The sequence below is a fragment of the Mastomys coucha genome, unplaced genomic scaffold (genome assembly GCF_008632895.1).
Source record: "Mastomys coucha isolate ucsf_1 unplaced genomic scaffold, UCSF_Mcou_1 pScaffold22, whole genome shotgun sequence".
NCBI lineage: Eukaryota > Metazoa > Chordata > Mammalia > Rodentia > Muridae > Mastomys > Mastomys coucha.
Genome location: NW_022196905.1, coordinates 108,764,403 through 108,777,025, shown reverse-complemented (window position 1 = coordinate 108,777,025; position 12,623 = coordinate 108,764,403). Strand labels below are relative to the sequence as shown.

The window sequence follows — 12,623 nt, the reverse complement described above, 5'->3', positions numbered from 1 at the left end:
AAAAGCAAGGAACTCAAGAGCTGGCAAGGAGCTATTGTTAGTGCCCTCCTTATTGAGGCATGGAGGGAGGGAGACTGGGCTGCAGGCAGAAAAACTCCTCCCCCCACCCCCAGAACCACCCCCAGGCCCAGCTGCTCACACTTGACTGACTTCCCGGTGCCCTGCTCCTTCCTAACTTCATAACCTGGTTCACACTCCCTTCTCCATCCCACAAACGGCAGGGCCCCGCCTCAAAGGCAGCATTGCCAGGCAAGCTCCAATCCACCCATAGATGACTTTCTGACTTTCACATGCACAAGATATGCATATGCATATGCTTCAGAATGTCCTCCCCCAACGATGGCCACTCCCTCATGACAAGTGGGAATCAAAGTCCAGTGTCACACTGACGGCAGAGAGGGACTTTGTGGGCCCGCAGGTTAAAACACAATCCCCAAGCCAGGCGGCATTGGTGCACGGCTTTAATCCCAGCACTCCGGAGGCAGAGGCAGGAGAATTTCTGTGAGTTCGAAGCCAGCCTGGTCTACAAAGTGAGTTTCTGGACAGCTAGGGTTGCACTGAAAAACCCTGTAGCTGGCAGAAGGAGGCAGGGAGGAGGAGGAAGAAGAGGAGAAGGAGGAGGAGGAGGAAGAGGACAAAAAAGGAGAGGAGGAGGAGGAGGAAGAAGTGGAGGAGGATGAAGAAGGAGAGAAGGAAGAGGAGGATGAAGAGGAAGAAGGAAGAGGAGGAAGAAGAGGAGAAAGAAGAGAAGGAGGAGAAGAAGGAATAAAAGTAACAAATGAGGGGGGGCTGGAGAGATGGCTCAGCAGTTAAGAGCACTAACTGTTCTTCCAGAGGTCATGAGTTCAATTCCGAGCAACCACATGGTGGCTCACAACCATCTGTAATGGGATCTGATGCCCTCTTCTGGTGTGTCTGACGACAGCAACGTGAAAAAAAAAATTAAAAAAAAAAAAGGAACAAACGGCACCTGATGTATCCCATACCAGCTTAGTGCTCTGAGGCCATGGGTTCAATTCTCAGCACTGCCAAGAACAGATACAATGTAACTGCCTCAAGCCTGTAATCCCAGCACCAAGGCAGGAGGACCAGAAGTTCACTGTCATCCTTGGCTACACACTGAATGCCAGGCCCTCCTGTGACTTGTGAGGATCCTCTCTCAAAAACAGAAACAAAAGGACCACCCACCAACCCCGTCCGAAGCCCAACACATAAGCGGGAGAAGTTAAGCAGTTCTGACTGAGGGAGGCAAAGCCAAGCTCCCAGTTCTGAGAGCTGAGAAGGGCTGTCAGCATCCAGCTGCCAGAACATTCAGGGAAAATGTCCCAGGCAGGCAAAGGAGGGAGAGGAGAGTACAGAACCAGGACAGGACGGAACCAGTGTACTGAATCAGGAGAGGACAATGCTCAACAATCTCCTACCAGCTGTCAGCCACAGCCACAGCCTGCACACCCAGCCCCTTTGTGAGAAGATGACCTTTGACACCCTGGCCTGAGGGTAGGTGAGGCAGAGGACAGATAACCTGCCTCCTGGCCAACGGTTCTACTCCACAGGCACAAACAGGATGTTTGGAAACCGAAGACTACAAGTGACCTCAAGAAGCTGTGACAACCACTTCCAGGTGGCACTTGTTTGCTCTGGCCTGGCCCCTTCAGCAAGCCAACTTCAAGCACAGACTTCCGAAGACAGAGAAGAGGCGGGAGTTCTGGAACAGCTAGCTCATGACTCTGCAGCAGAGGCCATCCGAGGCAGTAAGGCAGGAGAGTGGCCACAGGCCGTCCAGCAGCTGCCTCGGCCCAAACATGCAGCAAGGCTGATGGTCAGGAGGGTGAAGAGACCACACACCCATTCCTGCGGCAGAGAATTTTCCAAGACAGGCAGACCAGAAGAGCTCAGGCCAGCAGCCAAGGAACAAGTGTAGAGGCCCAGGCACCGTAGAAGCTCCTCCACACCAGCCTCAGAGAGGCCAAAGCAAGGCCACTGCCCCAGAGCTCATCCGGAATGAGAAGGTGCCCTGAGCAGCCGAGGCACCAGGAGGCCACAGGAACCCAGTGGACCACCAACACTCCCCATTTCTACCCGAGGAACATTCCTAGAAACTGACAGGAAAAGCTTGCTCAGGGTGCTGCGCCATTCTAAACCTGAACAGAGCCCAGGGAAGCTCCCCAGAAGATCAGCTGCCCTGAGAATGGATGGTCCCTGCACCAGCTCCTGTGTCCACCCGCCACAGCCATTCCTGGTGCCCATCCTGAAAACAGCACACTCCCCCTTTCTCTTTTTAAAAATGTTTTTAATTTACTTATTATTTGTATGAATATTCTGCCTGTATGTAGGATGGATGGATGGATGGATGGATGGATGGATGGATATGCGCTACATGCACTCTTGGTGCCCATGAAGGCCAGAAAAGGACATTGGGTGTCTTAGAACTGGAATTACTGATGGCTGTGAGCCATCATGTGGGTTCTGGGAGCCAAACCCCAGTCCTGTGCATGAGCAGCCAATGCTCTCACCTGCTGAGCCGTCTCTTCAGACCCTGTTGCTCTGCTCTAAGGTAAGGTTTCCCTCTGTACCCCAGGCTGGCCTGGAACCCACGGCAGTGCTTCTGTCTCCCTCCACTGCCTCTGCTACCAAATGCTAGGAGAAAGGTGCACGCATCACACCCAGCTCACCTCTCCCTTGCCCTATGGCTAGAGAAGCCTCAGTGGCCAGCAGACTCTGGGAGGCTTCATGGATGTCATATCCCAAGGCTGAGCTGGAAATGAGTCCCAGGACAGCTAGCTGCAGCAGCTCTCAGATGCCAGCATTAGGTGAGGGTTAGCATAAGCCACCCTAAGGACAACCTCCTTCCCTACTCCTTTCCTCTAAGCTACCAAAGGCTCAGGAGAACTGAAACACCACAGAAGGAACCAACCTCACGATGCCAGCACTGAGGTGAGACCAGTGCACCTCCACAGAACAGCTCCAGGGTGCCAGGAGGTGGCCAAGTTATGTTCTCTTAGGGAACCATGAGTCACAGCCTCCAGGCAGCTAAAGAGCCCAGTGGACACAGGTGTACCGATGCCCACTGCCAGGGCCACAGATGTGTAGTAGAAGTTTAAAGCACTGAGGGTAACACCAAGGGCCAAACCCTGGAGTAGAGTCTAGATGATTCCAAGAGCCAATGTTAATCATTACCATTGCCCTAACACTCAAGAGAGTTTAAGTCAGGTGCCATGGAGTATCTACCCCTCTAATAGCAGGACTCAGGAGGTTGAGGCAGGTGGACTACTCTGGGCTTAAAGCCATCTAGAGCTACAAAGCAAGCGTCCATCTCAAGAAACAAAAACTGGGGGTTGGAAAGATGGCTCAGCACACAGGTTGCTCTTCCTGAGGACCAGACGCTGATCCTAGCATCTACATGAGGGTTCACAACCAACTGTAACTCTAGTTCCAGGGAATCCAATGTCCTCTCCTGGCCTCTGCAAGCACAAAGCACACACGGGCAAAACATTCACACACATTTAAAAAGTTAGAAATGGCTGGGCGGTGGTGGCCCACGCCTTTAATCCCAGCACCTGGGAGGCAGAGGCAGGCAGATTTCTGAGTCTGCGGCCAGCCTGGTCTACAGAGTGAGTTCCAGGACAGCCAGGGCTATACAGAGAAACCTGGTCTCGGAAAAAAAAAAAAAATTAGAAATGGCTGGAGTGGTAGAGGCAGCACACACTTTTAACACCAGCACTTCAAAATAAGTACAATAAATTAGAAACAAATGTCTCAACGGAGAATAAAGTGCTGTTTCAGGGAAAGTTCCTGTTTTCTGGATTCGAGGGCAGAGGCTCCTGTCTATAGTGACCTGTTGAAGCAGCAGCAGAACCACAAATCCAGATGAGGCTGGGGAGTCTGAACACCCCAAACCCAGAGAAACTCACTTGATTCCGCCAGAAGGAAGTGGTTTGCTGGAGGTCTAAACTACCAATGGGTACCCGCAGTTCTTGCCCATTTAATCATCAACCACCTTAGAACACTGATGTGTCGAGCAACTGCAGGGAGCACAGGGCAGTGGTGGCTGGCACACTTGACAGCAGCAGGTGCCCCTGTCCTGAGAAGCTCACAGCAGGAAGGCAGGCAATAAGAAGTCCAGGGGTTTTTGCTATTTTTTTTTTTTTTTTAAATTTTTGGTTTTTGGTTTTGGGTTTGGTTTGGGTTTTGAGACATTTCTCTGTGAAACAGTAAGAGTCCTGGCTAACCTGGAACTCTGAACTCATAGAAATCTGCCTGCCTCTTGAGTGCTGGTACCTGGTTTATGCCAGCTGATGGTGATGCATGCCCAGAGGCAGGCAGATCTCTGAGTTCAAGACCAGCCTGATCTACAATAAGAGTTCCTACAGAGCTACATAAAGAAACCTTGTCTTGAAAAACCAGAGATAAACAGAGGAAGACGGGGTTTTATGCCAGTTGATGGTAAAGCATGCCTTTAACCTCAGCATTTGGGAGGCAGAGGATGGAAAACTATGAACGTAAGGTCATCCCTGGCTATAGAGCAAGTCTGAACCTGTCTCACCCCAACTCCCCATCGGGAGCACTGGGAGGGGAGCTCAAAAGGAGACTGGGTTGAGTACCAGAAGCCCTAGGTTAAGTTCCTTCCTTGTGGTCTGCACTGGCACTGGGGGTGTCCCCACACCCTAACTCCTGTGAGCTTCAGTTTCACTTCCTCATTTTTAGGTTGGAATAACGGCCTCCTACCTCAAACATATGTCCATTATCTAAACAGAGGCCAAGAAAAGAGCATCAGGGTGTGCACAGACCTCCCACAATAGCCGAGGCCTCCAAGACTGAGAGTGCAAAGGAAATGAGCTGGGTCTTTGCCGGCTTGCAAACCGGAAGGATCTGGACAATAGAATCCACGTCAGGGGTGGAGACAGAACTTTGGGAGTTGCCAGCACAAAAGTTCTAAAAGGGGTCATGGAAGCAGAGAACCAAGAGGAAAACAGCCCAGAGAGATCTTCAGGCAAACTCTCTCAGAGGGGCTCCCACTCCAGGCACCTGAGGAGGAGAGGCCAGGAAGGCTCTGAAGAGGCACGTGCACCCAAAGAGGCAAAGAAAGCACACCCACTGGGGTAGGAAGTGTGTCAGCAAGTGGGCAAGGAGGTCCCAGGCTGTGTCAAAAACTGAAAAAGAGGAAACCAGTTGGGGCCAAGATGAACAGAGACACACTGAGACCGAGAGGCTGCAAGGGACAGGGGGCCAAACTGATGCCATTGGGCGGGGTCACAGTCACCCATGCTGGACAACCCAAGTTCAATCCCCAGGACCCAGATGGTAGAAAAAAAGGGAAAACTCAAGCAAGATACCTTCTGATCTCCACCCATTCTCTCTATCTGTTTGTCTCTCCCCTCCCACACACACACACAGTAAGTAAATGTATGTAATTCATGAACAAATGTAAGTAAATAAATAGTGTAATTTTAAAATTAAAGGCACTTCACTGCGAAGGGGCCCATAGGAGGATCAGCAGTTAAAAGCACAGGCTACTCTTCCAAAGGACACAGGTTCAGTTCCCAGCAATTACATCAGGTGGATCGCAGGGGCCTATACTCCAGTTCCAAGGGATCTAACCGCCTCTTCTGGCCTGTGTAGGCACTTGCATAAACTTGGTGTACATACAGACAAGCACGTATACACATACAGGAAATAAAAAATAATAATCGACCTGCTTAAAGAGGGGGAGGGGGCCAGCTGTGAGGGTGAATGAAGTAAACTGTGTAAACAAAGAGGTGCTCCCTGAGGGTCCTCTGCTGTGTGCTCAGCATCCATCCCAGGTTCAGCACACCCTTCACAGCCTACCTCCAGCAGGGTTTCTCTGTTGCTAGGTCAAAAGTTCCATGGCTCATTTAAAAAGACACACAGGCACTGGGGTAGCTCAGTGGCAGAGGGCACTCTTTTCAAAGGCAAGGCCATAGGCTGGATCCCATCCAGAGACCTACTGATATCCAAGAAAGACCAGGGCAGCCTGAGCGAAGCTCTCTGACCCTGACGAGGAAGGAGCACCCTAGTGGCTTCCGCCTACCTTGCTCGGCTCACCCAGAGTCTATGATTCAAAACAGCTGGAAATATAGACCCCGAGCTCCTCAACAAGAAAACAGACCAGAACATGGCTGTCTCTGCCAAGCAAGTTCTGAATAAGCTGCATTCCATTTCATTAAAACAATTACCTGAGCTCCAGCCAAGGATTACATAAAGCTTCCTCCAGGCCCCGTCCCCTCCCCCATAAAACACACATCAGGCTACTTCTGAGATCGACAATATAAGGCCCCGACACACCACATCCAGGCCTGGTTAGGAAGCCTCCATGATCCCCTACCAAGCAGTCATGTTGATGGACAAAGACCCAGTCCCACCCTACCTCCTCCATGAAGCACTGACTTCCAGAGGGCCTGTTGACAGCTCAATAGGTTTTGATGAGGCACAAGGGCCTCGGCTCTGCCTCTGAGCCAACAGGGCCACTAGTGCTAGACTCTAGCCATCCACATTACCACCGTCACCAGCCAAAAAGCTAGAGGCCCAAGGGGCCCAACTGACTCAGCATACTACACAAGTGGGACCTAGGGAATGGAGACTTCAGGAAAATTGAGAACACTGGAAACCAGAAGGGCCAGACTGAGCTGCAAGTAAAAGCTAGGGCCCGTGCCTACAGGCTAACAATGTTGGCCAGTCACAGGCTAACGAGGCTACAAGGTGAGACACGAATGCGCACATGCACACACACCTGCCCTCCCTGAACTCACACTGCCTGAAGACATCCACTACTGCTCTGTAACCACTGGCTCAGACAACCCTTTAACTCCAACCAGACATCAACATCTCTCTTGTCCTGACTCCTTCTGATTAATGTCAGGTCAGCCAAAATAACTACCGCATGCTGACGCTGGCTCTGCTCTATAGGAGTGGCCTGTCTCCCTGATCCTGATTTGTTGTTGTTGTTGGTTTGGTTTCTTGGTTTTGTTTGTTTGTCTTTGTTTTTAGTACAGGTCACAGCACTATGACCTACCTCTCCAGTTGACAACATACTTCCTATTCTAGTTCTCTTCCCACCACCTACAGCCCCAGAAGGTTGACATGGGCATACACAAGCCAATATCCCCGCTCTACAACTCAGAGTCTCCATGGAAAAGGCGCCATGGAATCTCTTTTTCAATATCTGTTATCTCTGTCTAAACACTCGGTGAGACTGAAACCCTCACAACAGAAGCATGTACGTTCCACTCAGATTCAGATGTGAACTCAGCCACTCTGTCCAAACGTATGGGACATGCTTTCTACATAGACACCTATCTGCATACGTTCAGGTATAAATCCATGTACAAACCAGCCCCCGGCACCTATGGGTGCCACATCTGCAGATTCAACAACAGAGGACAGGAAAGTACGGAAAACACTGCACTGCATCGGTTAACTGAGCACACACTCCCTTCTTGCCCTTCCTCCCTAAACCGCATAGTACAGCCATCATTACAAGCACTGGCATCAATCAGCTATTCTAAGTAATCGAGAGAAGTGCTTTAAGTTGGCGGGGGTGGGGTCCCATGTATGCATACATGCTCCTATGTGTGAGGGTCTGTGTCCATGTGGAGACCAGAGGTTGGACAGGTGGGGTTTTCTGTTATTCCCGTTTTTTTTTAAAATTGAACATTGGGCTGGAGAGATGGCTTAGCAGGTAAGAGCACTGACTGCTCTTCCGAAGGTCCTGAGTTCAAATCCCAGCAACCACATGGTGGCTCACAACCACCGGTAATGAGATCTGACGCCCTCTTCTGGTGTGTCTAAAGACAGCTACAGTGTACTTAACTAAATAAATCTTTGGACCGGAGCTAGCAGGGTTGACTGGGACGAGCAGAGGTCAATTCCCAACAACCAGATGAAGGCTCACAACTATCTGTACAGCTACAGTGTGTAGTCATGTACATAAAATAAATAAGTAAATCTTAAAAAAAATAAATATTGAACATTTATTTTTTGGGGGGGGTAGTACACTGAGACACACGCCGCTGCACATCTGTGGAGTTCAGAGGACAATTTGTGAGAGTGGGTTCTCTCCTTGTACCATGTAGGACCTGAGATCGAATTCTGCCTGTAGGGCTTGGCAGCAAGCTCCTTTACCCACTGAGCCAGCCAGTCAGCTTCCGTCTTACTTTTTGAGACATAGTCTCTCCACTAGATTTGGAGTGTCTTTGCTGCCTTAAAGCAGTTAGCCCGTGAGTTCTGAGCATCAGCCTGTCTTTGCATCCCATTCGTGCCTCCACTCTTTTGATTCTGAGTGGCTGAGAATCCAAACTGGGTCCTTATGCTTGAAAAGCAAACACTTTACCCACTGAGCCATCTCCTCAGCCTGAGATAGTTTCAATTCCAAAGTTTACAGGAAGGGCTCGGGGGCATAGCTCAGTTGGCAGAACGCTTGCCTAACTGTACAAAGTTCCAAGTTTGGTCTTCCTCACTGCATCATCTGAGTGGGAACACTCTTGTGATCCCAGGACTTGAGAGGCAAAGGCTCGAGGATCAGAAATTCAAGGTCATTGTCTCATCTGCTACTTAGTAAGTCTGAAGCTAACCTGGACTACAAGAAACTGTCTTTAAACCAGGCAGTGGTGGCACACGCTTTTAAACCCAGCACTTGGGAGGCAGAGGCAGGCAGATTTCTGAGTCCGAGGCCATCCTGGTCTACAGAGTGAGTTCCAGGACAGCCAAGGCTACACAGAGAAACCCTGTCTCAAAACAAAAAAAACAAACAAACATCGGGGGCTGAAGGAGTGACTTACAGGTTAGGAGCACTGGCCATCTCTACAAAAGTCCCAGGTTTGAGTCCCAGTACCCACATGTCAGTTCACAGTGCCCTGTAACTCACTTCTAGAGTGTACATCATACATAAGCATACACGTGAGCAAAACTCTCATACACATAAACTAAATAAACGCTAACAAACATACTTTTAGAAAAAGCGTGCAGGAAGGTCTGTTTATAGGGACCCGAGTATGAGGAGGCCAGGACACACTGGGCCAACCAATCTCCTACAGATTCCAAGGGATACTTGAGACTTTGGGGGTTGGATTTTGATTTTTTTTTTTTTTTTACTATATCACTTAAAACTAAGTTGCAGGGCTGGGTGTGATTGTATACCCTTCTAACCCCAGTGCTCAGAGGCAGAGGCAGGCAGATCTCTTTGAGTTCCAAGGCCAGCCTGGTCTACATATTAAGTTCTAGGAAACAAACGACCAAACAAATAGAAAGTACAGGCTTCATGACACTCCTACTTTCCCATGCCCCTAAGAAAGATGATCCCACAAACCACAATACCACAATCACACCAGAAATAAGCATTAAAGGCTATCTTCAAGGGAAGATTTGGCCACTGGGACTCTGTGAGGCCTTCCCAGTGGCACATCTGCCTGCTACTGGCCCAGTATCTGAAGCCTCCCTGGGGAGGCCAGGGCTAAGCCCCACTGGTTAGGCAATCAGACAGCTGGAAACGTATCGGGATATAAATGTATACTGAGGCCAGCCATGAGTCAAGTGGAGAGAGGCTTATGCTTAGTGAGAAGACAAACCTAGACCTTTCCTTCCAATGAGCTGTTTAATCAACAGTTCTCAGCTTTGTAATTCTCCTCCTCCCCAGCCCCCCAACTTCTCCTATCCCCACAGACACCCCGTTCTCTTCCTTTGCTCAACATTTTCATTTTCTTTTTGAGACTGGGGTCTCACTACAGAGCCCCAGCTGGCCTGGAACTCCCTATGTAAACCAAGCAGGCCCGAAACTCACAGAGATCTACCTGCCTCTGCCTCCTGAATGCTATGGCGAAAGGATTACGCCACCACATGAAGCCCACCATGACATTTTTAACAGCTTCTCCACTAGAAGTGGATGTCTCAAGTGACAGAGTGCATATACCCTAATGAAAACAAAGAATGTGTCCATGCAGGTAGGGCAGGACATGCAGCATGGAGAGAAGAGCTGCTGCCCCGGAGACACTGACTTCTGGCAGATGAACTCTAAGCCCACAGATCTGTGTCAAGGGTACAGGTGACTGGGCCAGTGGCTGGTGAGAGCCGAATGGAGCCCTCTATCAACAGACACAGACACCAATGCCGGTCAGCTCCTCCTGATCATAGCAAGTCCCCACGGAAGGACGGAGGGAAGGGAAGTGGGGGCTGGACTTGAAGAGACCAGAAAAGATTTCTTGAGCCAGGCCTAGGGACACAGACCTACAACCCCAGCTAATCCAGAAGCTGAAGCAGGAGGTTTACATGTTCAACAGCAGTCTGGGCTGAAGAATGGGTTGACGGGCAGCCTGGACAACAGGATGAGACCCAAACTAAACTACAAAGTGAAGAGACAGCCAGGCATGGTGGCGCAAGACTTTAGTCTCAGCACTGGGAGGCAGAGAAACATGGATCTCTGGGAGTTCTAGGCCAGCCAGGACTAGGTACACAGACCCTATCTCAAAACAGATATAGATAGATAGGTAAAGATAGATAGATAGATAGATAGATAGATAGATAGATAGATAGATAGATAGATAGGTAAAGATAGATAGATAGATAGACAGATAGAAAGAAGATAGATATACAGATAGATGATAGATGATCGACAGTAGATGATAGATGATAGATAAATAGATGATAGATACATAGACGATAGATAGATGGATAGATAGACAGATGATACATAGATAGATAGACAGAATCAATCGATCAATCAACATGATTTCTACTCTACAGTCAGTGAACATGGATTCAATTCCTAGATTGGGTTCCTGATCCTGCCCCTCACTAGCCATAGAACTCAGGTGAGTGGGCTCACTCCCAGCTTCAGTGTCCTCCTTCAGAAATGGGCAGCAGTGCCAGGCAGTGGTGGAGCACGCCTTTAATCCCAGCACTTGGGAGGCAGAAGCAGGCGGATTTCTGAGTTCAAGGCCAGCCTGGTCTACAAAGTGAGTTCCAGGACAGCCACGGCTATACAGAGAAACCCTGTCTCGGGGAAAAAAAAAAAAAACAGAGAAGTGGGCAGGAGTACCTACTAAGAACAAGAGAGCTTTGCTCCATATGAGCGGCAGAAGCAACACTGGGTGGGAGATGCCCAGCCGTGCTTGGTGTAAGTGCAAAAGAAATGTCTCAGAAAAGAGCTCTGCACACGTGGTTTTAAAAACAGTGTTCAGCCGGGTGGTGGTGGCACACGACTTTAGTCCCAGCACTTGGGAGGCAGAGGCAGGCGGATTTCTGAGTTCGAGGCCAGCCTGGTCTACAGAGTGAATTCCAGGACAGCCAAGGCTACACAGAGAAACCCTGTCTTGAAAAAAACAAAACAAAACAAAACAAAAAAAAAAACAGTGTTCTACAATGTCATAGAGTTGTTGCACACATGGTTTTAAAGTGTTCTGTACAATGAGATGCGGATCATTTTTAATCCCAGTACTTGGGAGACTGAGGGGGATCTCTGCGAGTTTGAGGACAGCCTAGTCTACATAGCAAGTTCCAGGACAGCCACAGTTGCATAGAGAGACCTTGACTTTAAAAAACAATTTTTAAAAACGTGCTCTGTAGATGTTATTTTTATTCTTGAAGGCCCTGAGCCCATAACAAGTTCAGTAAAAGGCTAGTGAGGCCTAGAAGAAGTTCTTTAACATCTCTGACCTTGAAACAAAATAAAGACCACAAGAAGCTCCACAAGAGATGACTACCTAGGGAAGAGGCCACGCAAAGCCACAGCAGCAACTCTTGGCCTTTGTCAGATCCCTCCAGCCGATGACTGGCCCAGTCTCTGCAACATATGGCCACCCCTGAAGAAGAAGCAGAAAGGAGGAACATGCAGTGTTCCCTCAGAAAGCTATCACCCACCCTCTTCGTGATAGCCATGCCCTGCCCAAAGCCCAGAGCTTTCTGTCCCAACCCTGGTGTCCTGATCAGAAAAGGATCTGCTTAACAAGCAAACACAACCCAGGGTTTGAATCCAAGCCGGCACCAGCAGGCACCTCACACAACACCCACCAGGAACCCCCCCTCCCTCGCTGCCCCACCCCTGGATGCCACCTCTGCCACAGGTCCAGCCTCTGGCCTGGCCCAGGCCTAACACACAGAGATACCACATACAAGCAAGCCTTAAGGCCAGATTTTCTATGGAGACTAGGCAGCTCTGTAGCCCAGAATGCCCCAGGCAACTCCCTTACCCCCCCCAGCATCACCCCTAAACACAATGAGGCACTGTTTTCCAAAGGGTCAAGCCTGCTGAGAGGCTGAAAGGAGACATGTCCAGATTCCAGCAGACTGGACACTGCCAACAGCTGGCTGTGTCCCCCACTATGGAGGAGAAGGCAATGCTATCAAGCCATTTCCTGGGGACCTCCCAGCCTAGCAGAGCCGGGCCTTTAGAGCTAACTATCAGTTTACTCAGCAGCAGGCCCCTCTCTGGGTTCACTCCCTGATTAGTGCCTGCTCCTAGTGCTTTGCGATTAAGACAACCAGAGCCAGAATTGGATCGGTCTAGCTTCAAACCCCAACCAGCTCTGCCATACAACGTCCCAGCTCAGGTTTCTTCATCTGAGAAAGAAAGTGAAAAAGACGCCTCCCTCTCAACGGTGGTAGTATAAAAAAAA

At 49.7% G+C, this 12,623-nt stretch overlaps 1 protein-coding gene across 11 annotated transcripts in view; it reads right to left on the bottom strand.

The window, feature by feature from the left end:
- Pxn (paxillin) overlaps nt 1-12,623 on the bottom strand; it is a 66,930-nt gene that overhangs the window by 32,801 nt on the left and 21,506 nt on the right. Inside the window, exon 1 of one of the 11 annotated variants that reach the window (XM_031337576.1) lies at nt 11,712-11,901. The exons of 5 other annotated variants lie outside the window; for them this stretch is intronic. In XM_031337576.1, the coding sequence (XP_031193436.1) occupies nt 11,712-11,886 (175 nt within the window). In that variant the 5' untranslated portion in view covers nt 11,887-11,901. Of the gene's footprint in view, nt 1-11,711; nt 11,902-12,623 lie in introns of those variants that run through there. 5 more of the 11 variants (XM_031337568.1, XM_031337570.1, XM_031337572.1 and 2 more) reach the window with 5 other exon arrangements.